At 42.0% G+C, this 24,960-nt stretch overlaps 1 protein-coding gene across 1 annotated transcript in view; it reads left to right on the top strand.

Annotated features, from left to right (window-relative positions):
* ACOT9 (acyl-CoA thioesterase 9) overlaps positions 1 to 24,960 on the top strand; it is an 825,297-nt gene that overhangs the window by 607,646 nt on the left and 192,691 nt on the right. The window contains exon 11 of the mRNA XM_044072291.1: positions 64 to 154. Within this exon, the coding sequence (XP_043928226.1) occupies positions 64 to 154 (91 nt within the window). The remainder of the gene's footprint in view (positions 1 to 63; positions 155 to 24,960) is intronic.

Here is a 24,960-nt window from a genome sequence, read left to right as displayed (position 1 = left end):
TTCCTGAAAGCAGATGTTGGAATTTAGACTAATATTTAATCATTTTTTTTTCTTTTGTTGTAGAACTGTAAGTTTTCGGAGTCGAAATTTACCACCAGATTCAGTATGGATGGAAGATGCAAAGCTCAAAGGTCTGGAAATTTGTCATCCACAGGTATGAAATACAGTGAAACAGAGTAATAGCAAATTGCTGCACCAATAAATTATAGCACATATTCTTTTACAGAAAAATATTTTGTATCAGTCTTCTTATATCACAGTTGTACATCTCTTTATCGTGTTGTGCTTGCATTGGCTGTCCCTACCCCATACTTCAGTCATGCTGCCCTATACTATCCCTTCTCCCCACCTTCCTACCATCAACCTTTACTGCATACAACCAGTGTGATTGCCTACTTGTCTTGTCACTGCAGATGCTGTTTTCCCATTTTTCTCAATTTCTGAATTTCAAAGAGAAAGAGCACATATTGTTTTCTACATCTTATTCTTGTTCAGAAAATGCTATCCATTCATGCTGACTTGAACCATGTTTCCGTCTTTTTATAGATTATGCATTCATATATATCACAAGGCCTGTGAGTCTCATAACCATTCTTGCCTTGCCAATGCCCTTCCACAGGTAGCAGTTCTTTCTCCAGGAGGACCTTTCCAAATAGTCCTGGGGTAAATTTGTGGATACCCATCCATCCATTTTATTTAATATGCTTTTTTTACAACAAATTAATAGCTATTATGAAGAATAAAGGCTTAATTGACTTCCAAGATGGCTGCATACTGATCAGCAGCTTAATTTCAGCTCTTCCACTGTGAGAAAAGAAAGTGACTGTATCAGTTACTGCTAGTAAGTATGCTGTGTGGATGTCCGCAAAGAAAAATATTAGAGAACCTGAAAGAAAATCAGAAAAGAAGACACTGGCTGGGAAGAATCTTGCAGCTGTTCAGCAAAAAAGCAGTTCAAACTTCAGCTTTGGTACAAGACATGGCTTCAACTGATTCAGAGGAAAAATAAATGAAATGTACTCGGAGGTGATTAAAATATACATTAGAGTACATCAACTCAAATAACAAATGGTTGGAAAAAATAGAAGTAGCTTTAACTAGCTATTCAGATGAGCTGATAACATTGTAAAAATCAAAGGCTGAAATGAAGAAAAAGCTGAGTATGAGACATCTCAAGAAGAACCATTTGAAAAAATGGTAGGGCTAGAAGACAGTGTGCTCAGGAAAAAAAAACAATGTGATTTTTTTGCTGTACCAGAGAAACTGGAAGGAATAGACTCTATTAATTTTATGAATGCACAAAAAGGCAACTGGACTGATATTACATAGCAGAATTTGTTAACTGAAAGAGTTAATCAACTGTATATTGTAAACCGCACTGTGATAAAGCAGCCAAGACTTGTATTGATAAAAGAAGCAATCATACCAGCAGAAAGAGTTGATCCTGGCAGAAGTGTGGCAGAAGGGAAAAGTATTAAACATTGGCGACAGCACCAGGCAGAAGAAAAACTTATCTCAGTAGTCAGAGAACGTTGAGAGGCCAGTGTTAAGATTCCAAGCTGTTTGCTGCAGCTGTCTCCAGAATATTTTTTTCCCTGGAGGATCAAAGGCATTTTTGATGCAGGACAGGCTGAGGATAAAATAGAAAAGTTTATTCAGCAAAAAGTGAGCCAGCAAACAGAAGGAAACTCTTCTCATTATTTTGGCACTAAAGCTCATAGAGAGATTTTGCCAGTGAAAGCTTTTCCAGTACTACAAAGGTAAATTTGAGAGAGAGAGAAAACGCACAGGAGTTGAGTAGAAGAATCTGGAGTACATTGAACTTGAACCACAGTCTGATGTTGGGAAATCAGGATGAACATGAAGAAGAACAGCGACACTGAAGTTAGTAACTAAATTGGAGGCTTTAAAGCAATAGTCACATTTGTGAACTATAGTTTTGCAAGAAAAAGTGTCTGAGAAAGACTGTATTCTTGTTGACTTAGTCAGACTTGTGGGTGAAAAGCATGTACTCGTTCTTATTAGTATTTGTATAAAACATTCCATGATAGAAAGGTATGTCAGGTATGTAGATATATAGGTATGTCATACATTGTAAAGAAGTTTTGTGTAGTGTGTGGTCAGGAATATTTTAAATCTGGAAGGGGAATCTTTTCAGTGACTGTTTTGTGCTTTTTTAGTTGTAAGAAATATAGGCTTTTCAGTGTAACAGGAGAAGAAAGGCTGGACAAAAGCAAGTTTAATGCTCATATTATCTGATCATGGGTTGCTGGTGTGGGGTGTAAAAGTGTACTAATTATATTATATGCAGAACTAAGATATTTTCCTTATTTTTACAAGGGTGAATGTCTAAATGAATGCCCTTGTCTTCAGCTGTAATGAAGTGTTCTTGTAAGCAAGTAGGCTTGAAAAATAAGACCACATGATGAAAGCCACAAAAAATGCTAAGTTTCTTACACCTGCAAAGATATTAGCGCATTTTTTACCATTAGCAAATGTTCAGTGGGAGTCAAGAAGTCTGCAGTTGAAGGCAGTTGCACATTCTATTCTGACTGAATTTTGCAAATATTCATCGCTGACTACTTTTATTTGGAGACAAGCCGTCTACAAGTGCAATCAATCAATTTTGAGAGATCTGAAAATTCTTTGTTGACGGAAATGTAAAATGTAAAGGTACAATGGCAAGCAGTTAAATGAAAAATAATTTGAAATTATGAATTGAATGGTGAGAGCCTCTGTAGCAGCCTTAGTACTTTAATGCATTTACTAGAACTGTGTACCATTTAGTTTTATTTAAAGATCACCAGTGCATTTTTCATAGGGCTAAAATTTATTTTCTAGAAGCATGTAAGCTGTCTTTTACATTTGGGAGGGCAATAGAGATAATAAAAGAACAGAAAACTATCTGTGTAGTGGGAGCACAGGCTGTAGCGTGTGCTTTAGCATGGGTAACCTTAACTGTAGGTTAGCTAATGCCTGTGGGTGTAGCTGTTGATTTGGGACAGTTCCTATCAGGAGTGTTAAAGTTGATTTAATTTATCCTTTGTAGATGGGTTAGTCCTCTTTTCAACAGGGGAAACCCAAGGGGGAATTTATACAACTAGAGGGAAATTTTACCAGAAATCCCCCTTCTCTTTTCGGTAGGTGCTGTGGGATCTTTTACATCCACATGAGCTACCACCAACTCAAGCAGATAACATCTCATCTGAAGGATTGCACACTCAGGAATGTCACATTCCCCTTATGCTGCACTACAGTGTCAGCAATCATTATCTCTAGTATTGGAATAGAACCTAGAGCCTTCTTCACTAAAGGAGAGTGCACAATCTGTTATGCCACTGATATGTTTTTTTTTGTTTGCCCAAAATTAATTGGGGATTGGGGTGTTTGTTCTAAATTAGTAGGTGATGAGGGAGGTCTAAAAATGTATTTAGTTTTTTGTTTGAGGGCTTTCATCAAAACAAAAAATCTTGGAAATGTGACATAGGTTTCAATGGAGCTGAGAAGAACCAATATAAAAGATCAGCTTGACAAACAGTGTGTGCATGTAATATGAAAATTGAAAATATACATTCAAAAAACTGACATGTATAATAGGTGGGAGCAATAGCTTTTTATCATAATGGCTACTCTACCCATATTATAATTGCAGATAAATGGCCTTACAAGTATAGACAAAAAGAAATAGTATTGCATTTTATTAAGAAATGCAAAGTGTAAATAGCAATGCTGCAGGAGATATGTTTGGAAAGAAATGATTGTGAATTTGACAAAGAAAGGATTTCAGGATGGATATTCAGCAGTATACCAGGGGCAAAGGAAAAGCAGAATAATCATTTTAATTGCTAGTAGGGCTCTAATAGTGGTAGAAGAAGGAATATTGTATTTATTTATTTTACATTTGTTGACCGGGATTGTCTGATTGAGCTGAAGAGCCCTTTTTCAGCGGAGGCCCGGGGAGAAAAGCTCCAACATGTTATACAATTTTCATTATAAATTAGCATTAAACAGCAATGTTACAGGATTATTACAAGGCATTAAGTAGCAATACAATGTTATACAGTGTCCGTAATCAGGAGTATAGCAAAACTATTTCAAGATGTATAAAAAGAATATATGTCATTAAGATGAATATACTTTTTGGGGTAAGTGGCTACAAAAACCCAGTTTTATCATAATGTAGTTGCATGAAGGCAAGACAATTACAATAGAATGTTTCTCTGAGGCGATTTGCTTAATAGATTTTAGAAAACAGTAGAAAGAGTAGTCAAGGACGGTTAGAGAGAGTTAATGAGAAGAGTGAGTTAAGGGCAGAAAGTAGATTACGGTATGGGAAGTAGGGGATGTTAAGGAGGGAGAGTGCAGTGGCAGGACCAGTGACTTTTAAAGTACTCTTTTGTGGCTGTCTTAAATTTAGCATGTGTAAGGGTCCTGATTTCTAGTGGGAGCCTATTCCAAGCAATAGTGGGGTGATAGCTGTACATGTTGTGACCAAACTTAGACTTGGGTTTGTAGATATGTAGTAGGTCTTGGTTAGAGCTTCGGAGAGGTCTGGAGGGAGAATAATGGGAGATGAGAGGGGAAAGTGCTGGGGAGTAGGAAGGCTGGTGTAGGATAGAATGGATGATCTGGAGCTGAAAGAGAAGAAGCTGGTGGGGTAATTCAAACCAGTTTAGGTGTTTTAGAGAGAGACAGTGATGGGATTTGTAGGTTTGTTGGGCAGCAAATCTAGCTAACTTGTTGTAGGTAGATTCGAGTTTGGTCAGGAGTGCTGAGTTAAGATTTGTGAGAATTTGAGAATTGTACTTATGAATAGTGGTAGATTTGTTGTAGTAAGGGGCTATTGGAAATTGAGGAGGATTACCCTACCCTGGCATATATTTATATTCCACCAAAAACTGCTATTATGGAGCTTAAGAAAATTTCTGGACAAATAATTTGCTTTCAGCAGAGACTATTAGAGCAACCTCAGCGGTCCGTTGCAAAAAGAATACAGGGCATAACCAACCTGCCTTATCCAGAGTGCCTCTACTCAGTGTCCTATAGATTGCTGAGGGGTAATCTGTGTCTGTCTTATAAGGCATCTGAAAATTCCACGCTTATGAATCTCCTACATATTTGTAAGTCAGAGAGTACTAGAAATACAAAGTCTAGGGTCCTGAATTTTGTCTGTGATTAAAAAGAACATGCTGGATTAACAGATGTGTCCCAGAGACACTCTCTCCTATGGAACAGGCTTCCCAGCCATATGAAGCTGAGTTAATCTATTACCCAGTTTAAATGCAACCTAGACCAGCGGATGGGGAATAAGAAATGTACACCAAGCCTGGCACCCATGTCCCCTTATGGACAGAGGTAGCTTATAAATGCCTGGCCCTCATTGTCTTGTTTGGATACAGGACATCCTTATTATTTTGGGTAAACTTGGCTAGGCTTAGAGTGGCCCCCATGTCATTAGCCGTGTAACAATCTATAGATAATGACTGAAACTTGATTTGCAATAGTAAGGATGCTTCAGTGCTCTCAAAGGGAAAAGATAACAAAAAAGGGTGGATTTCAGAAGAAATTTATGAAAATATTTGATGTTAAGTTGTCCAGTCTCATCTTCGTTCTTGCTGGATGGGTTTGGAGCCAATCATCAGCTCCGACTCGGCCACTTACTGTAGCTCGACAGCTCTTCACTGGCTCAAGGCTACCCCTTATCCCAGAATGCCCAGTGTCAGCTACCTAGATCTGGTTTGCCGCTTTATATATTTTCTCTCTTGTAGTAGTTTGTAAGTTTCTTTTATTGTAAACCCCTTATCTCATCCTTGCTGTGTTTTTTTGTGCCATGTTGGCCTTTGCCCCGTAGTCGCTAGGCCTTCTGTTATTCCCTGAACTCGTTTAACTTAGTGAGTTCCCCACCTCCCTTTAAGGGCAGCTGTTTAAGTTAGAGGCTCTCCTTTAAGGTCTTTATTAATTTTTAGTTACTATTGTAGTTTGCCTTTTTGATAAAATGTCTAAGGAAGTTAAAACCTCTGGTTTTAAAACATGTGACTCATGCTGTCAGAAGATGTCTCTGACAGATGGGCACACTAGTTGTGTTTACTGCTTGGGGGCTCTGCACCTGCAGGACTCTTGTGCTATTTGTCATGCCTTTAGTACAAGGGTCCTGCAGGAGCAGAAAAACAAGCTTATCTTCCGTGGATTGTTAAAACAGGATTCTCCAGCTAAAGCATCTCAGCTAGTGAAACCTTTGAAACCAGTCAAGCCATCGGCTCCATGTTCGGAACTGACCTGTGAGCTTGACATCTGGCACGGACAAGACTACCCCTCCATTGGCTCCATTTGTTGCTAGGTCTCCTTCATTGGAGCCAATTCGCTCGGTGCCACAATCACACTTACTTCAAAGTAAGTCAAGTCATCGCTTATCTTTCCACTCCTCTCAATCCTCTAGGTTATCGGATCAGGATGTGGAGAGAGTGGTCAGTAGGTTGCTGAAGTCACAGGCCCTTGCTAAAATGCTTTTGAGCCTGCCTCAACAGGCTTCGGCTCCATCCGCTTCGATTTCGATTCGTCCTCCGACTATGCTTGGTTCGAAGCCAGAGTCCATGGACGCTCCGATAGTGGTTCCTTTGGCTCCGATGATATCCTCTTCAATTTCGACATTGGCTCCAATTACCTCGGTTCTTCCTCCCATCGAGGTATCTGGGTGCCAAAGCTCTCTCATTGGCTCCGAAGGGAGAAGTGGCATCGGACCCTTGTCCGACACCGCTCTCCCTCTCGGACCATCTGCTCAGTTGAGCTCGGCTCCCACATTGGCTAGGGGCCCGTCGCCCTCTGCGCAGGGTGGGATTCCTGTCTCTTTGGAGCTGGAGCCCTCCTTGTGTCGAGACCGTGGCGCCTTTGAGGTCATACGGAGAGTGCTGTCCCCACAGGCGGCTCCACTATTGGCTCAATTGGCTCCGTCCCCCTCTGTGCCTGTGACAACCTCTGCTCCTCCTCCAGCCCCAAAGCGTAGGGAATTTATGTCTCAGGACACTCCTTTGGGTGAACCCTCTTTTTCTGAAACCTCCCCAGAGCATTCTGAGCAGACTTTCCGGAAGAAAAAGTGCAAGAGGAAGCACCAAGACTCCCCTGAGTCTGTCACTCAGATACAAACCTGGATGAATCGGGGGGTCCCCAAGATCCCCCTCTGAAGATGTTTCCTTTTCGGACATCCTTGAGATTCTCAGGCAGAGGCATAGCTGGACTTCCTTAGCCCCCTCGAGGACAAGTCTGTATACCTGGACACATTTGATTCCCGACGTTCCACCTCCTGGATGTCTCCACCTTTTGATCCACTCATGTCTGTAGTGTCTCGAAAGGCTTGGTCAGCTCCAGATTCCATGGAATCTGTCCCGAGAAAACCCAATAAATTTATCACCGCTCCCCAAGACAAACAATTCTTAACTAAAGGTGTCCCAGTTGATGCCATGGTGGTAGCAGCAGACACAGAGAGAGTTAGCTGAAACCTCCTCATCTGTCCATCCAGCGAATAAAGACGCTCGTATGATGGACAGATATGGGAAGCGGATGTTTTCATCAACAACCTTCTCCCTTAGGTCCCTGAACTATCTTTCCCATTTTACTAGGCTTCAGAGGGATCTCCTAAAAGAGCTTGGAGATACCCTACAAGATTCCACAGCTGAGGGAGCTTCAGCTAAGGTAGCTACCCAGCTGGCGACTCTTAATTCAATAGTCAACTCCTCCATGAGGCTTATTTCATACGCAGCCGATGGAGCGAGTAGAGCTGCAGGAACAGGAGTGGCTCTTAGGAGACATTCTTGGCTGTGGCTGTGTCAGTTTGCAGAACCTTTCAGAGCGTCCTTCACCAATAGCCCCTTTGATGGCTCCTCTCTCTCTTTGGACCTCAGGTGAAAGACACGCTTATCCGGTACCAGCAGGAAGGCAAGACGCTCTCCGATGTCGGAGTCCATTTTTCCACTCCTACCAGACCATACCCAAAGGGTCAGAAGGGTGGAAAGATGTGGTTTTGAAAATCCCAGGGACCCTTGCCTGATGCATGTGGTGATTTTTCCCCCAGGAGCAGAGGGGGAAGTAATAACAATGGCAGATGCCACCCTCATGGCGGAGGGGGTCCGCAAATTCAGGGTGACAGAGATGCGTTCTCTTCCAAACCCTGTCAGCATCCCTGAAGGGATGCCCGACTGCTCAACTCTGGAGGCAGTCGGGGGAAGGCTTTCATTGTATCCAGTCGCCCAACAAAATATTACAAAAGACAAATGGGTACTAGCCATTATATCCAGAGATTACAAGATTCCCTTTCATCAACCCCCTTTTGTTTCAAAAAAATCCATCCCAGATGTTCTACCCAATCTAAGGGATCAGGCAGTCACAGAAGTTTCAAGACTGCTAGAAAAAAGAGCCATCCAGGAAGTCCCCGCAGACCAAGTAGGATCCAGAACTTACTCAAGATTATTTTTAGTGCCCAAAAAGACAGGGGACTGGAGACCAGTTCTGGATCTCAGCAGGTTAAACAAATCTGTACAAAAAGAAAAGTTCCGGATGGCAACACTGCAGTCAATTATCCCCTTTCTGGGTCAGGACAATTGGATGTGCTCCATAGACCTTCAGAACGCGTACTATCATATAAAAATGGACAGACTGTTCAGGAGATTTCTATGCTTCTGGCTAGGGGCCAGTCATTACCAATTCAGAGCTCAGCCCTTTGGTCTCACCACAGCCCCCAGGGTGTTCACCAAATGCATTGCAGTAGTCACAGCTCACCTGAGACGTCTAGGATTCCAGGTGTTTCCTTATCTGGACGACTGGCTCCTCACTGCTACCATCAGGCAACAACTTATAGAAGCACGAGATTATACCATCACATCCTGTGCTCAACTAGGCATCATAGTAAACTTAAAAATCTGCCTTGTTGCCCTGTCAATCTATTACATACATAGGAGTAGAGCTAAACACAAAAAAAAAAATGATTGTAAAATTGCCTCAGGAAAGAGTTTCCATTATTCGAAAAAAGGGTGTCAATTCTCCAGAGGAGCAAAAGAATTCAAGTCAAATATGTTCTTCAAGTTCTAGGGTCCATGGCAGCAGCCATTCTTCTAGTTCCCTTAGCACGCTTTCACATGAGAATCCTTCAGTGGCTTCTTTTCACACAGTGGTCCTTCCAGGAATTACCCATGTCTCAACATGATGCTAATTATGGAATCTTGCAAAAGACACTTTTCCTGGTGGATGGTCTCCACGCCAGTTACTCAGGGCAGACCTTTCATGGAACTCCATCCGGTCACCACAGTGACCACAGACGCTTCCCTAATAGGGTGGGGGGCATTATCTAGGGAAGACAGTCCAAGGCACTTGGCAACCTCACGAGTACCACTTGTACATCAATGTCCTGGAGATGACAGCAGTGCTCCTAGCATTGTAAGCTTTTCAAGACTCTCTCCCTGCCAGGACTATTGCAATACAGACGGACAATATGTCAGTGGTTTGGTACATCAACAAACAGGGTGGAACCAGGTCTTACCCCTTGTGCTGAGAGGCCCTCAGACTGTGGCAATGGGCGATTTCCTCCCAACGTTTTCTGACAGCAACGCATATCCCTGGGAAATCCAGCGTAATAGCGGACAGGCTCAGCAGGGCGATCCTCATGCCTCACAAGTGGTCTCTGAAACTGGAAATTGTGGAGCTAATTTTCTGCAAATGGGGTCAGCCTTGCTGCGATCTCTTTGCCTGTCCCCTCAACAACAAATGCAGCAGCTACTTCTCCCTTGCTCTTCCTCCAGGTCAGACACCCAGGGACGCTCTAGTCCACGATTGGCCTCAGGAACTCCTTTATGCATTTCCCCCCTTTCCCCTAATTCCAAAAGTCATTCAGAAAGCAAAATCGTTGGGTTGCAAAATGATCCTCATTGCCCCCTATTGGCCTCGACAGATTTGGTTTCGGTTCCTTCACCCCCACCTTCTAGCCCAACCTTAGATTCTGGACCCAGTACCGGACCTCTTGATTCATCAGTCAAGTGGGCTACACCAGTCTCTTCAATCTTTCAAGCTCACAGCTTGGTTACTCCACTTCCAATCCTAGCCAGGCTCCCCAATATTTCCCCAGCAGTGCATGATATTATTGTTTCCTCCCATAAGACAAATACAAGGAAAGTCTATGCTAGCAAATGGAAAAGATTCTCTTACTAGGCAGAATCCAGAAATTTAGATCCTTTTACAGCTCCTGTACACAAGATTTTGGATTTCTTAGCAGAACTGTTTCATTCTGGTGCAGCGGCTACTACCATCACAATTAGCTGTCATTACAAATTTTCATATCGGAGTTTCTAACTCCAGCATAATGCCTTACAAACTCTGTAAGGCCTTCATGAGAGGTACATCTCTACTTAGACCCCCACTAAAAGAGCCCCTTCCACCTTTGGATCTCAATTTGGTTCTGTCCTCCTTGATACTGCCACCTTTTGAACCAGCAGCATCATGTTCCTTGAAATTTCTCTCTTGGAAAACTCTTTTCTTAGTTGCTATTACTTCTGCTAGACTCTTTTCTTAGTTGCTATTACTTCTGCTAGACGTGTTTCAGAACTTCATGCACTATGTGTTCGCCCTTCATACCTAGTTTTTCACAAAGACAGAGTTTCACTGAAAACCAACCCATCTTTTTTACCTAAACTTTGTTCAGTAAACAATTTGAATCAATCCATTGACCTTCCTGTCTTTTTCCTTAATCATTCCAACAAGGCAGAATACAGATGATACCAATTGGATGTGCATAGACAACTGCGTTTCTATCTCCATAGAACTAAATAGATGAGAAAATCAGATCAGTTGTTCCTTTCATTTGCTAACAACAAACAAGGTCTTCCAGTTTCTAAAGTAACATTGTCAAAATGGTTAGACATCATAGCCCATACCTACCATTTGTGACAAAAATATCTTCCAACAAAACCCAAAGGTCATTCAGCCAGGTCAGTAGCTACTTCGGTAGTGTTTCAATCTAGATTGCCCATAGATTCAGTTTGTGCAGTAGCTACTTGGGCAGATCTTCATACATTCATTTCTCATTACAAAGTAGATGTGGTCTCCCGGGGAAGGACTTCCTTTGGTTCCACGGTTCTGAAGAGTCTGTTCCAATGAGCCACCCAGGATTGAGGTGCTAGGGACGCTGTCCCATCCAGCAAGAACGAAGGCGAGATTGGATAGCTTAACATAAAGAAGTTATGTACCTATCATAACGTTTCATGTTAGTTGTCCTTCATTGCGCCTTCCTTCTTGCATCCCTCCTTCTGTCCCCCTTCCTCAAGGATTGAAAGGAGTTTCTCAATGGTTTCACTGGCTAATTTGTTTTATTACTTGCTTCCCAACCAAACCATGACAGTTAACTGTATATCCAGGTCTATTAATGGATTATTTAATTATGTCTAGTGTGAGTAATCTCAAACGAGATTTGGGTTGCTGACGCTGGGCATTCTGGGATAAGGGGTAGCCTTGAGTCAGTAAAGAGCTCTCGAGCTATAGTAAGTGGCCGAGTTGGAGCCGAGGATCGGCTCTGAACCCATCCAGCAAGAAGGAAGGCGAGATGGACAACTAACATGGAACGTTATGATAGGTACTTCTTTTTTTGGAAGATATGAGTTTAGTAGTAGGAATTTGTACAGAATTTCCATATTCCCAAGGTACAGTAACTGGACTGGAGTAGATAGAAATTATATGTCACAGGAGCTTGGGCATTTAATTGAAAGCTGTGAGACGCATCAAAAAATGTTTTCAGATCGTGCACTGATAACCAACATAACATTGCAGGCTAATGAAGTAAAATGACACTGGGGCTTTCCCACAGATATGTTTAAAAGAGAGGAGTTTAAGGATTGGGTTGTAGAAATTATTTGAGAGTTATTATGGAAGATAGAAATATCTTCAGAATGTATAACTAGTGAGTGTGATAAAATGAAAATTGAGTTTAAAAATGGTATAGAAATGAGAGAGAGAGACATGGTTAAGAAATAGTTACTTAAAGGGGCTGACAAAGTCTAATGTATTGCAGAATAAGAGGAATGTCACAGAATAAGAAGAGGCACAAATGTAGAGAAAGTAAGGCAGTATTTGAATAATATGCACAGATTATTCTGATAGTAACTCAAGAGCAGAAAAATTTTAAGCACAGCAACTTGGGCAAGATAAAGTAGACAGGGTTGTGATCAAACTTAAGCCTTCTAACAAGAAAAATAACCCAAGATCCTGTAGAAATATTGGAGGTAGTTTGGAAATTTTATGAAAATTATGTAAAGCAAGAGAAATGTAGAAATAAAGAGCACAAGTGGAAATATTTATGGAAGACTTTGTTATGCCAAGGTTAGAGGTAGATGAGGCTCAACAACTAATATTTAAGATAGGAGGTAAGATTAAAATGTGATGTATAATTAATCTTTTGGAATGTCCATAGGAACAGATGGTATTCCTGTTGAAATCTGGATGGTAGGAGGGAAGAAAGTGCTAAAGATCCGGAAAGTTTTGTTTAACTGAATTTTAAAAAGAGGGGAAGTACCAACATCTTGAAAGAAAGCTGTGGTGCCTGTACTACCTAAAGACAGTAAAGACCCATCAGACCCAGCTTCGTATAGACCCATTTCAAATTTAAACCAGGGGGTTGGGATAGTGGCTTAATGGCTAAGGTGTTTCCCTTACAAACACAAGGTGCAGGGTTTGAGTATCACAAGGGTTAATTGTCTAGGCTTAAAAAATGGCTCGCAAAGGCAGTTAGCTTAGTACTAAACTATGAACCTATTATGAAGTGTTTATGTCTACACTAACTAAAATAATGCCAAAAGTGTTGCCAACATTGATAGATAATGTATCAGTGTGGTTTTCTGGAGGGGAGGTAATCATTTGGCAACATTAATAGAACAGTTTTGATCCCACGGGAAGCAAAAATGTAAGAAAATACTGCTGCTGTTAGTTGGTCTTGATGCAGGGAAAGTATTTGACAGAGTAGGTTGGGATTTTGAGTTGGGCAGTGGAAGCATTTGCACTCCCTGATGCAGTTATAAGCTTAATTTGGAGGCTATATGAAGGATTGGAGACAAACATTAAAGTGAGAGGGATCCTCTTTGATAATTTGTGTTAGGAGAGGAACTAGGAAGGGGTGTCCTCTTTCCCCTTTATTTGCTTTATATGTACAGTGGATATAAAAAGTGTACACACCCCTGTTAAAATGCCAGGTTTTTGTGATGTAAAAAAAATGAGACCACACTAAATCACTTCAAAACCTTTCCCACCTTTAATGTGACCTATAACCTGTACAATTCAATTGAAAAACAAATCTGTTAGGGGAAAAATATAAAAAATAAAAAACGTACAATAAGCTGATTGCATAAGTAGCACATCTCATTACCAAGGGTTTTGCATCCAGGAAGAAGGAGGTCATCATCTTTCTCTACTCTTCCCTCATTAGACCAGTCATCGAGTATAATGCTCCATTTGGCATGTACCTCACTACACACCTGCAACAGCTGGAAGGCCACAAACGTACCTCATGAAGAGGATCCTAGGCCTTAAACACTTGCCCTACATGGACAGACTCAAAAAACTCCAGCTTTTCTCTGTCTCATATAGTCTATTAAGAGGCAATCTCTGCTTGACTTACAAAGTCATGTCTGGCCCAGCCCTGTTAGAAATGTTACACCTAAAGAAATCCCAATCCCTCCACACCACATGCTCCAGGGACCTCAACCTCATTACCACAATCAACAAAACATGCTGGAGGGACAGGTTCATAACCCAGAGACTGCCCATGATCTGGAATAGACTTCCCATACATATCAAGCAGAGCACCTCACTGGCCCTTTTCAAGAGAAATCTTGATGAGTGGATGGGAAATAAAGTTCACCCCGGGATCACTCCAGTGGCTCTACTTGATAGAGGCACCGGGAACTAATGGCAGCATGATGCCAGGGCACTTCTATGGGCTAGGCTTGTAAAGGCTCCAGGGATCTTGGCCGAGTACACACCTATGAATATAAGAGTGCACACCCTTAAACTAATACTTTGTTGAAGCACCTTTTAATTTAATTACAGCATTCAGTCTTCTTGGATAGGAGTCTGTCAACTTGGCAATATTTGCCCACTCATCCTTGCTAAAGCACTCCAGAACTGTCAGATTGCGAGGGCATCTGTTCTGCACAGCCCTCTTCAGGTCACCTCACAAATTTTCTATTGGATTTAGGTCTGGGCTCTGGCTGGGCCATTCCAAAACTTTAATTTTCTTCTGGTGAAGCCATTCTTTTGTTGATTCGGATGTATACTTGGGGTCATTGTCATGTTGAAAGGTGAAATTCCTCTTCATCTTCAGCTTTCTAGCAAATTCCTGAAGGGTTTGAGACAAAAATGACTGGTATTTGGAACTGTTCATAATTCCCTCCACCTTGACTAAAGCCCCAGTTCCGGCTGAAGAAAAGCAACCCCAAAGCATCATACTGCCACCACCATGCTTCACCTTGGGGATGGTGTTTTTTTGGTGATGCAAAGTGTTGTTTGGGGCCAAACGTACCTTTTGGAATTGTGGCCAAAAAGTTCAACCTTGGTCTTATCAGACCGTAACACATTTTCCCACATGCTTTTGGCAGAAACTTGATGTATTGTTTTTCAAATTTTAGCAGGGCCTGGATGTTTTTCTGTATAAGAAAACGCTTCCATCTTGCAACCCTACCCCATAGGCTAGACATCTGGAGAATATGGGAGATTGTAGTCACATGTAGTACACAACCAGTACTTGCCAGAAATTCCTGCAGCTCCTTAATTGTTGCTGTAGGTCTCTTGGCAGCCTCCCTGACCAGTTTTCATCTGGTCTCTTCATCAATTTTGAAGGGACGTCCAGTTCTTTGGAACGTCACTGATGTCCCATATTTTCTCCACTTTTTGATGAGTGTCTTCACTGTGTTCCATGGTATATCAAATGCTGTGGACATTTCTTTGTACCCTTCTCCTGACTGATGCCTTTCAACAATGAGATCCCTTTGATGCTTTGTAAGCTCTCTGCGAACCATGGCTTTTGCTGTAGCAGGCAACTGAGTAAATGTCAGGAAAATCCTACTAGGACAGCTGAACTTTATTTGGGGTTAATCAGAGTCTCTTTATTTGATGGCAGGTGTGTACCCAAGAAGACCGAATGCTGTAATTAAAGCAAAATGTGCTTCATCCAAGTATTAATTTAAGGGTGTACACACTTATGCAAGCAGCTTATTGTACATTTTTTATTTTTTTTCTCCTAACAGAGTTGTTTGTTTTTCAATTGAATTGTACAGGTTATAGGTCACATTTAAGGTGGGAAAAGTTTTGAAATAATGTATTGTGGTCTTATTTCTTATATCATAAAAACCTGGCATTTTAACAGGGGTGTGTACACTTTTTATATCCTGTGTGTGTGTGTGTGTGTGTGTGTGTGTGTGTGTGTGTGTGTGTGTATATATATATATATATATATATATATATATATATATATATATATACATATGTAAGCACGACAAAGAATATAAGGAACTCAGAAATGTAAGGATGTAATTGTTATGGTAATCAAGAAAAGTTGGTTTTGTTTGCAGATGACATTATTTTGTACCTGATAAATCCAGTAAAGGACATATGAGTGTTGTAGAACATTCTGTGACAGTTTCAAGTCTTTTTGGGATATAAAATTAATGAAGATAAAACAAAGGCTATAGCTGTAAATTATGTGCCCACACATGAATTGATTCAGCAGTACCCATATTTATGGAGGTACGATGAGATGAAGTCTTTAGGAGTATGGATTAAAAAGACCAGTTATGGAAGCTAATGAAATGGGAGAAGAGACTTAACAAAAGAATACAAAAACTGAGAAAGTGGAAGCTCTTGTTCATGGATATGGATAGCAAGATGCTAACAGTGAAAATGTGTTTAGTCCCTGTAGTTCACTGGACTGTATGAAGAGAGACATGACTGAGCTCTCTGATTGTGCCTCAGGCAGGTATGTCCCTAGCCTTAAGCAGCATTTTGGCTTCGCCTGTGATGATACCCCAATACAAACAAAAAATGATTGACAAGACCCCCCCCTTTCACAACAACTAGACTTAAACCTTCTCCAAGGCCAATTACAGTCTCTTACGTCACAGCATAAATGGCTTCATAGCCCCTCCCCCCAATAATGGAGCAGACACCTATGCTGAGTTATACACCAATACTTTATACGAGCACCTGTACAGTTGTATTGGCTCTGCCATACCTGACAGAACCAAAGCAAGATCTTCAAGGAAAAACAAACCTGCCTGGTGGACACCTGCCATTAATAGGCTATACAATAGGAGAAAGAAATTGCTGTCTAAGAGTAGGAAGGAATGGTCTCAAAACTGAAAACACTCCGTCATCATCTTAAGCAAATAAGACTCCTAGTGAAGTCTTCCAGAGCAAAGTACAAATCCAAATTAGCTTCCCAACTATGATAACACAAGGCATTCTTTAGCTACATCTGTAACCTTAAAGGTAAGGCCCAGACATGCGCTGAACTTGCATTTAATGGTACTACATATATAAAACTTGTGGATATAGAAAACATGATGGCTTCACTCCTCTGTCCCTGCCACATATACCCCAAAGCATCCCTAACACCTATCCCCCACCTAGTATCTCCGAGGAGCAGGTCTTAAACTCCCTCTGCAGTGCTAAAAACACATCCTCTATAGGAACAGACAACATCCCAGGCTGTGTTCTACATGGGTTAAAACCGGAATTGGCATCATCACTGGGCACGCTTTTCAATCACCGCATAAGTACCAGCTTTGTTGTAGCATCCTGGAAAACAGCTACCGTCATCCCTTTGCATGGACCCCAGGAACTATAACCCCATTAGCCTAACCAACCTTATCTGCAAGGCCATGGAATGAATCATCATAGACCTTATTAACAGAGATACAGGAAACCTCCAAATGCTTGAACCCACCCAGTTTGGCTTTGTCAAGGGGAGATCTTGCCTGTTAAACTTGGTGGACTTCTTCGAGACAGTCACTAAAGCCCCAGGTGAGGGTACATCTGTGCATATGGCTTACCTAAACTTAGCCAAGGCCTTTGACACAGTCCCTAACTCAGGCATCATTGCTAAAATCACCCAGGTAGGTATCAACCCATATATTGTCAGGTGAGTTGCAAACTGGTTCAATGGTAGACCTCATACAGTCAAAATAGGGGACTCCACCTCCTCCAGAAGACCCATAACCAGTGGTGTTCTACAGGGACTGGTATTTGGGACCCCTACTGTTTGGAATCCACTTCTTCGAAGTATAGGCTAAAGCTAAACAACTGTGGCTGACAAAGTTTCCTGATGACTGCAAACTGATAGCGATCATTGAAACCCCTAGCAATGTCAACATCCTGCAAGAAGATCTTATGCAGATTGACTGGTGCCAAAGTCATGGTCTTAAACTTAATGCAAAAAAATGCATTATTATCCCCTACTGCAAGGGTGATGTTCCTGCAAACTACCACATCAATTGCAATACCTTAAGCACACAGTCAGTAGTGAGAGATCTGGGCACACAGGTCGACAGCAACCTTAACTTCAATCACCATGTCTCCACAGTGGTAAGAAGGGCATTTTATATTGCTCATCTCATAAGTAAGGGCATTGTCTCCAGAAAAAGAGGTTATAACCCCCTGTACTCTTTCCTCATCAGGCCAGTAATAGAGTACAATGCTCCCTTTTGTATGTTCCTTTCTAAACACCTGCGGCAATTGGAGAGACCACAAAGGTTCCTCACAAAGAAAATTCAGGGTTTTCAGGATCTGTCTTATGTGGATATGCCAGTATTGTCACTTTACTCTGTGTCTTACAGACTGCTCAGATGTGACATATGTCTTGCATGTAGAGTAAACTCTGACCCAGCTTTAATGGAAATGCTGCACATTCGCAAGTCAAATGGCACATGGATCACTTGCTCAAAGGACTTTAACCTGGTATTTGCCATCAACAGAACTTGCTGGGGAGGCAGATGTGTCTTACTGAGGTTGCCCCACCTTTGGAACAAGCTTCCTAGTCATGTTAAACAAAGCCCCTCATTGGCCCTATTTATGCGTAATTTGGATGATTGGATGGTTAACCGAAAATTTACCCCAGGAGTTGCACCTGTGTCCCTCTTGGACAGGGGCGGTAGGTGCTGATTTTAGTGCCTGCTTGAACCAGACACCTTTGGGAACATGAGTTGAACTCACAAATATGCAACAAAGTTCAGAAACATTAGGATTTTTGCTTGGAAGTGTTTGCATAGCCATTTCGTACCCCAAGCAGACTTCAGATTTTTTTTTTCTCAGGGGGTGGGAGGTTGGCATAATGGTTAAGATGCTTACTTTACAGACACAAGGTGCAGGGTTTGATTCTCACATGGGGTAACTGGCTAGGCTTAAAATGGCGCACAAGGGCAGTTAGCCTAGAACTAACCTATGAACCTATGAAATGGCAAATGTTGGAGATGTGACGGGGAAGAAAGAAGTAACTGGGAACATATGGCAGATCTTAATTCCATACAGAGTATTTTGTCAGAAATTTTGGGTGAGCAAATGGCTGTAACTAAGGAAATGTTTCTTTTGAGGTGGGACAGAAGATCTTAATTGCTTAGACACAGTAAAACCTCATTAAGTTTAATTCTATTGCCTGCAAAAATGCACATACTAGAAAGTGGAAATCATAGTCTAAACCATATGTATTTGAAGTATTGAATATTATAAAAGAGATAAAAGAAATGGAAAGGGATCTTTAGAAAAGGAAAGAGCAAATTACATAAAAATACTTGGAACTTGTGGGAAGAATACATGCAAAAGAATGTTCAGGAGGAGGAGGTTTAAGTGAAGGCAAGAATTCAAGCTGTGTAATGGACTAAGAAATCACATCTTTGTCTTTTTGTAACTAATGTATGCAAATAAAAAATGTTAATATGGTTTGTTTTCTTTTCTGTTAATGTATGTTTGCCTATGTATTAAGCAATATTGTCCCACTGTCTTAAACTGGTCTGCAAATGCCAGTAGCATGGTCTTTAATGTAAAATTTAACCTCTCTGTGAAGACTGCCAGCCCAGCTGTCTGGAATTTTGTAAATAATCATATGTCATTTGTGAATATTAATATGATCCATAGGCTTGTCTTACAAATGTTAGAAAATTGTATGTTGTGTGTGTGTTAAACTGTATGTTATGAGTTGAGCTTCAAGAATGTAACCACAGTGTACCCTGCTGGAGAAGAGCAGAAATGTATATAAATTATATGCCTTTGCAAATATATGTTTTGATGGTGAAGTCTGGAACATACAGAGTTAACTTGCAAAACCTCAAGAAAATAAGTGGAAATTGTTTATGATTCAGTTATCTCTGTTTCAGCTCAGAACAGACACAATGTCTAGAGTTGTAGGTTTTTCTGTTGTCTAGAACAGAAATAATTACAGGTTTCAAAGGTAAAAGTGTGCAACTGTTTTACCACTTCCAGTTCCAGGCAAGTGTCTAAGAGATAAGTATTTCTGACACAGGGGTGCTAAATATTAAGTTTCTGTTAGCCTGGAAACTGAAGGCAGAGGTGTCAAAGAATGATGTAATCTGAGATAACCCAGCAGAAATGTTTGATAGTAACTTAAGAACTATCTCAGAGAGTGGGTCTGTGCATTTTGTATCTTGTCTTGGATCTGAAAACATCCATCTTCAGCACTTCTCATCTGTATTTGCTTTGCTCTGTAAATAATACTTGGATCATAGTATTTCTCTGAGAGATAAATAGGAATATAGTAGGATCAGTCTAGATGTTTTCTGTATTTATGTGAAACTGTCCCGCAATGTTGTTTTGAAATATTTCCTGTGATTATTAACTGTCTTGTCACTGTGTTGAGTTATTGAGTATTGTCTTGTGCTTTTATTATTTATTATTAAATATATTTAAGCCTTTTAATTGTGGCTGGTTTGTTTAGAGATATTTAAGCTCTTACAGTGCTTGCATATGTAGTTGGTGACAATGTACAGGCCACTCTTAATTAGCCTTGCTGTTGGTCACACTTACCATTTGAATAATAGTAACATTACACAGTAGAATTGGTCACCCTTTGTAAGGGCCTTATAGTAGCTGATAAGTAAGGGTGCTTGGTGGCAGTGATTTCTACCTTATAGTCTCGGCAGAAGTGGGCATAGCTAGTGAGCCTGTGCCAGCCTTCCCCAAGAGTATGTGCGTTTGTATATAAAGCAAATCTGAAAGTGTGTGTGTGTGTGTGTGTGTGTGTGTGTGTGTGTGTGTGTGTGTGTGTGTGTGTGTGTGTGTGTGTGTGTGTGTGTGTGTGTGTGTGTCAGCTACTAGGGCAGAGACACACAGCACTGGTTGGACAGAGAGGGTGCTGGAGGTTTTGGCTTGACCAGTCGGCTGCGATCTTAACCCTATAGCTGTGCCAGTGGAGAGTCTTATTTGTGATCTAGAAAAAGAGGGAGAAACCAACCCCAGACTGACACTGATGTCTGTGTGCTCTTAAGGGAAATTGTACTTTACTGTGTGTGTACTTGTCATCCTCCCAATGTGCACGTCCCTCACTGGTGTTAGTGGTGAGGATTGAGGCTCCTTGATTACTGGGCCAGTGCAGGGGCGTTACATATTAATTGTTTGGCAGTGGTTGGATAGCCACATCACATATTAATTGGGTGATGGCGGTGAGATAGCCATATCACATATTAATTGGCTTGTAGTAGTGTGGATATTGAATTCCTGGAGCTTGTGTACAGTGATCACTGAAGGTGTTTGTACTCTTAATCGGACAGCGCAGTGGTGCAGCGGTAGTGTTGTCACCTCACAACAAGAGGATGTTCTTCGTGTTTCACTGTTGCAGTCATTACATTTGGGTAGTCCTGCTGGCAGGTTGCCCTCAACCGGCCTGAATTCTCAGCTGGAGTGCCTTCTGTGCAGAGTCTGCCTGTCCTCCCTGCTTTTGTGTGGGTTTTTTTCCTGGTACTCCAGTTTCCTCCCATGTTACAAAGACAGGCGTCTGGAGCATGGCTTTGTTCCAAGTCGGACTTTCCCAGTAAACAAATGTAAAATAAATAAAATAATAAATAATCAGCCATGCAGTGAACATTCAGAGTTCATATCACAATTGTTTTATTTATTTTTTTGTTAGTAGCTTAGTTAGTCAGGGAGAGCAGGCAAGCATGTCAGCAGAGGAGTATGGCAAGCTGTCACGGAGCCAGTTGGCTGAGATGTGCCAGACTAAAGGACTGGTGCATGCCAATCTAACTAAAGCAGACATGATTGCAGCTTTAGTCACAGCTGCATTAGAGAATACCAACCAGAAGGATAATCAGACTGGCCGTGGGGATGTACAACTCTCAGAAAATGGACAGCTCAGGCTTTCCACAGAGGACTTAAAAATTCATCTGGAGTTAGAGACTTGAGCTAGAGGCCAAGCGTTAGAAAATAGAGGCAGCAGAGAGACTGAGGTGTCTAGAGACTGAGGAAAATGCGAAACTGCAATGCCTGGAAGCTGAGGAGAAGGAGAAAATCAGAGACAACATGAAAAGGAGATGCTGACTGTTCACCAGTTCAAGCAACAAAGCTCAGTAAATTTCTTCCACAATTTGCAGAGGGGGATAATTTTGATAGTTTCATTCATATATTTGAGAGGGTATGTAAACAGTATGATGTTGACCAAGGGCTCTGGGCATGGTTTCTGACCCCCTTCCTCCATGGTAAAGCTGTAACTATACTTTCCAAACTTTCTGATAATGACTGCTTAAATTATAATCTTGTAAAGAATTGTTTGCTAGAATTTTTTAAGTTAACACATGAAGCTTATAGGAAAACGGTTTGTGAGCATAGATGCAAGTCAGATGAAAATGTATGTGAATATTTTGCTGCACTAAGCACTTATTTTCATAGGTAGGTGAGTGGATGTCAGATCACCATTTTTGAAGGGCCGGCAGACATTTTGGTGAGGGAACAAGCCCTTAGCACTTAGCCTGAGGACATGAGAATCTGGTTAGCTGATAGACAATGCCTTTACTGTAGATGAGTTGGGGAAGAGGGAAGACCTATACCTAGCAAGCAGGGCATCACTGCACAGGAAAGGGACACCCAGTGCTGTTAATGGGTCTAAGGGAACCCATGGTGGGCAGTCCAGACTTCCCCAACAGAGTCTGTCAGTAACAGGGGAAGCCACTAGTCAAGGTATACATCCAGGACCTACGGTTAAATGTGTTAAATGCAACCAGTGGGGCCATGTTGCATATAGTTGTCCCCAGAGGCAAGGTGGGAAACAAAAGGAAGAGCTAGTAAGTGGGAATGACAAAATGCCAACAGTAGGTTGTCTTGAGACAACAAAGGTACTAAACTACCACCCTGCAGATGTCCTGATAGGGAATGATTTTGGTAATGCAGTACCATGTGTTCATGCAGTTACATGCAGTCAGGCTTGGAGACAAGCATGTGGGTTTGGTAGCCTGGGGGAGACCCAGACAGACCACACACTTGCAGCCACTACTGGTGAGGTGGATACTTCAGGGAGGGATCTACCCTGTAGCACTGAGACTGAAGGTAGCCACAGCTGCTTGTGAGTACTGATGTTCCCTTGGACAGAGTAACTGCAAGGGCAGAGGTGATTAGTTGTACCCAGGCTAACAGTGAGGCACCGCTGTCAGAGGATTCCAGATTTCTGTGGAAGGGGAGCTGGGAAGGGTTACAAAGAGAAAGTTGAAACAGGCTCAGCTCTCAGAACCTACATTGTAAGGCCTGAGCGAGGTAGCTAGTGAGGCACCTGATTCTTAAGGGAAAGGGGAATCAGTATACTTTGACAAAAGATTACTGTAGAGAGTGGACCCTTGAGAGTGGGCTAGAGGGTGTGAGAATACAGCAGTTTGTAGTGCCCAGAGCCTATCATTTGGCACTTCTAGCCATAGCCCATGATATTCCCTTTGCAGGTCATTTGGGCATAAAACGTATAAAGAGATGTATTATGCAGAACTTTTATTGGCCTGGGATTTCCAGTGCTGTAGCAGGGTACTGGAGACAAGGTGAGAGCTCCTTTGATGTCTTTGCCTGTGATTGAGGAGCCATTTCAGAGGGTAGATGTGGATATTGTGGGGCCTCTGAGTACCCCAAGTTCCACAGGGAAAAAGTATATCCTGGTGGTAGTAGATTATGCTACCAGATACTCTGAGGATGTAGCTCTGGCTTCCATTGCACAGAAAATGTGGCAAATGCTTTGTGAGATTTTCAGCAGAGTAGGTTTCCCCAAAAGAAATACTGACTGAGAGGTGCCAATTTCATGCCAGAGCCATACCTCTCAAGTGTACCTCACTACGAGGAACTTACCTCATTTGGGGATCTTAAAAAGTTCATGCTCCTCAAAATTCCACATTGAAAGGGTCTGTAACACATTCAGTGTTAGGAATTTTTTTAAGTAAAATCCATAGTAAATAGAAATAAATCATGTTCATTTACTAAAAGATCTTCTTTATAAGTAAAACCAGCATATTTTAACCATCCTGTGACCTTCCAAGCTGAAGTTGTTAGTAAGCCATTAGTACATGTTCCACATTTTGCCCATTTGTTCCACATTGAGGGCTAGTGTTCCTCATTTTGGAAATGGAAGGTTGAGAGCTATGGTCAGACATGCTGACTTGTTTGTGGAAATACTGTGGGGTGAAGCACCTAAGCATCACCCCCTACCAACCCCAGAATAATGGTCTTGTTGAGAGGTTATATTCTGCACTCAAGACCCTGCTACGGGCATTTGCAGACCAGTTTAAGGAGGACTGGGACAAATATTTGCTGTTTTTGCTTATAGAAAAGGTCCCCAGGAATCCACAGGTTTTTCACCCTTTGAGTTGTTGTATGGGCATAAGGTGAGGGGACCTCTAGATTTAATTTGAGATGAGTGGGAGGGTGAGTGTGAAATCCCACAAGGAGTCTGTTGTGGCATATGTCCTAAACCTCAGGACAAGGCCCAGGGAACTCGTGGGCTTGGCCCAGGAGAACCTAGCAGAAGCCCAACAGCAGAAAAAGGTCGGGTATGATAGGAATGCTCGAGCAAGCGAGTATGCTGTAGGGCAGCAGGTAACGGTTCTCATTCCTGTCAGACACAACAAGCTGCAGGCAGCTTGGGAGGGACCCTACAAGGTATTAAGGAAGGTCAGTGATGTTAACTACATGTAGAACTGCTAGGCAGGAGATAGGGGCACAAATTGTACCATGTTAACATGATGAAAGCTTACCATGATAGAGAGGCTCTTGTGCTGAGTATTTGCAGTGGATTGCAGTAGGAGTCTGAGGGAGATCTGGTGACTGATCTCCATAGTGAGGCTCGGACTGACACCTCAGTGGAGGGGGTAGCAATGTCATAGCAGCTGTCTCCTACCCAGGTTCAAGGAATCCGAGCAGTGTTACAGGAGTTTGGGGACATGCTGACTGGGAAACTTGGGTGCTCCTACCTGGTGCAACACCATGTGGATACAGGACCCCAAAGGCCTATTAAGCAGGCCCCTTATTGGGTGCCTGAGAGAGTCAAACAGACTCTGAAGGACGAGATGAAGGAAATGTTGGAACTAGGGATATTTCACAGCAAGAGGGTCTTTGGTTCGATTCTCGGCTGGGGTGCCTTCTGTGTGTAGTCTGTATGTCCTCCCTGTGGTTGCATGGGTTTCCTCCGGGTGCTCTGGTTTCCTCCCACATCCCAAAGACATGCAGTAGGTGGATTGGGCACTCTAAATTGGCCCTAGGTGTGAGTGTGTGCCTTCTGTGGAAGGTTGGGCACCAGGCTGGCAACTCGACACCTTAAAACGCTACTGCCAGGCATGAGCGGACAGATGATCCGCTGTGGCGAACCCTAACCGGGAAAAGCCGAAAGAAGAAGATTTGTGAATATTAATATGATCCATAGGCTTGTCTTATAAATGTGAGAAAACTATATGTTATGTTTGTGTTAAACTG

This window comes from Protopterus annectens, chromosome 5.part0 (genome assembly GCF_019279795.1).
Source record: "Protopterus annectens isolate FY-2018-M chromosome 5.part0, PAN1.0, whole genome shotgun sequence".
In the NCBI taxonomy this organism is placed as follows: Eukaryota; Metazoa; Chordata; order Ceratodontiformes; family Protopteridae; genus Protopterus; species Protopterus annectens.
The sequence above is the reverse complement of the archived record's forward strand: the minus strand, read 5'-3'. Positions and strand labels throughout refer to the sequence as shown.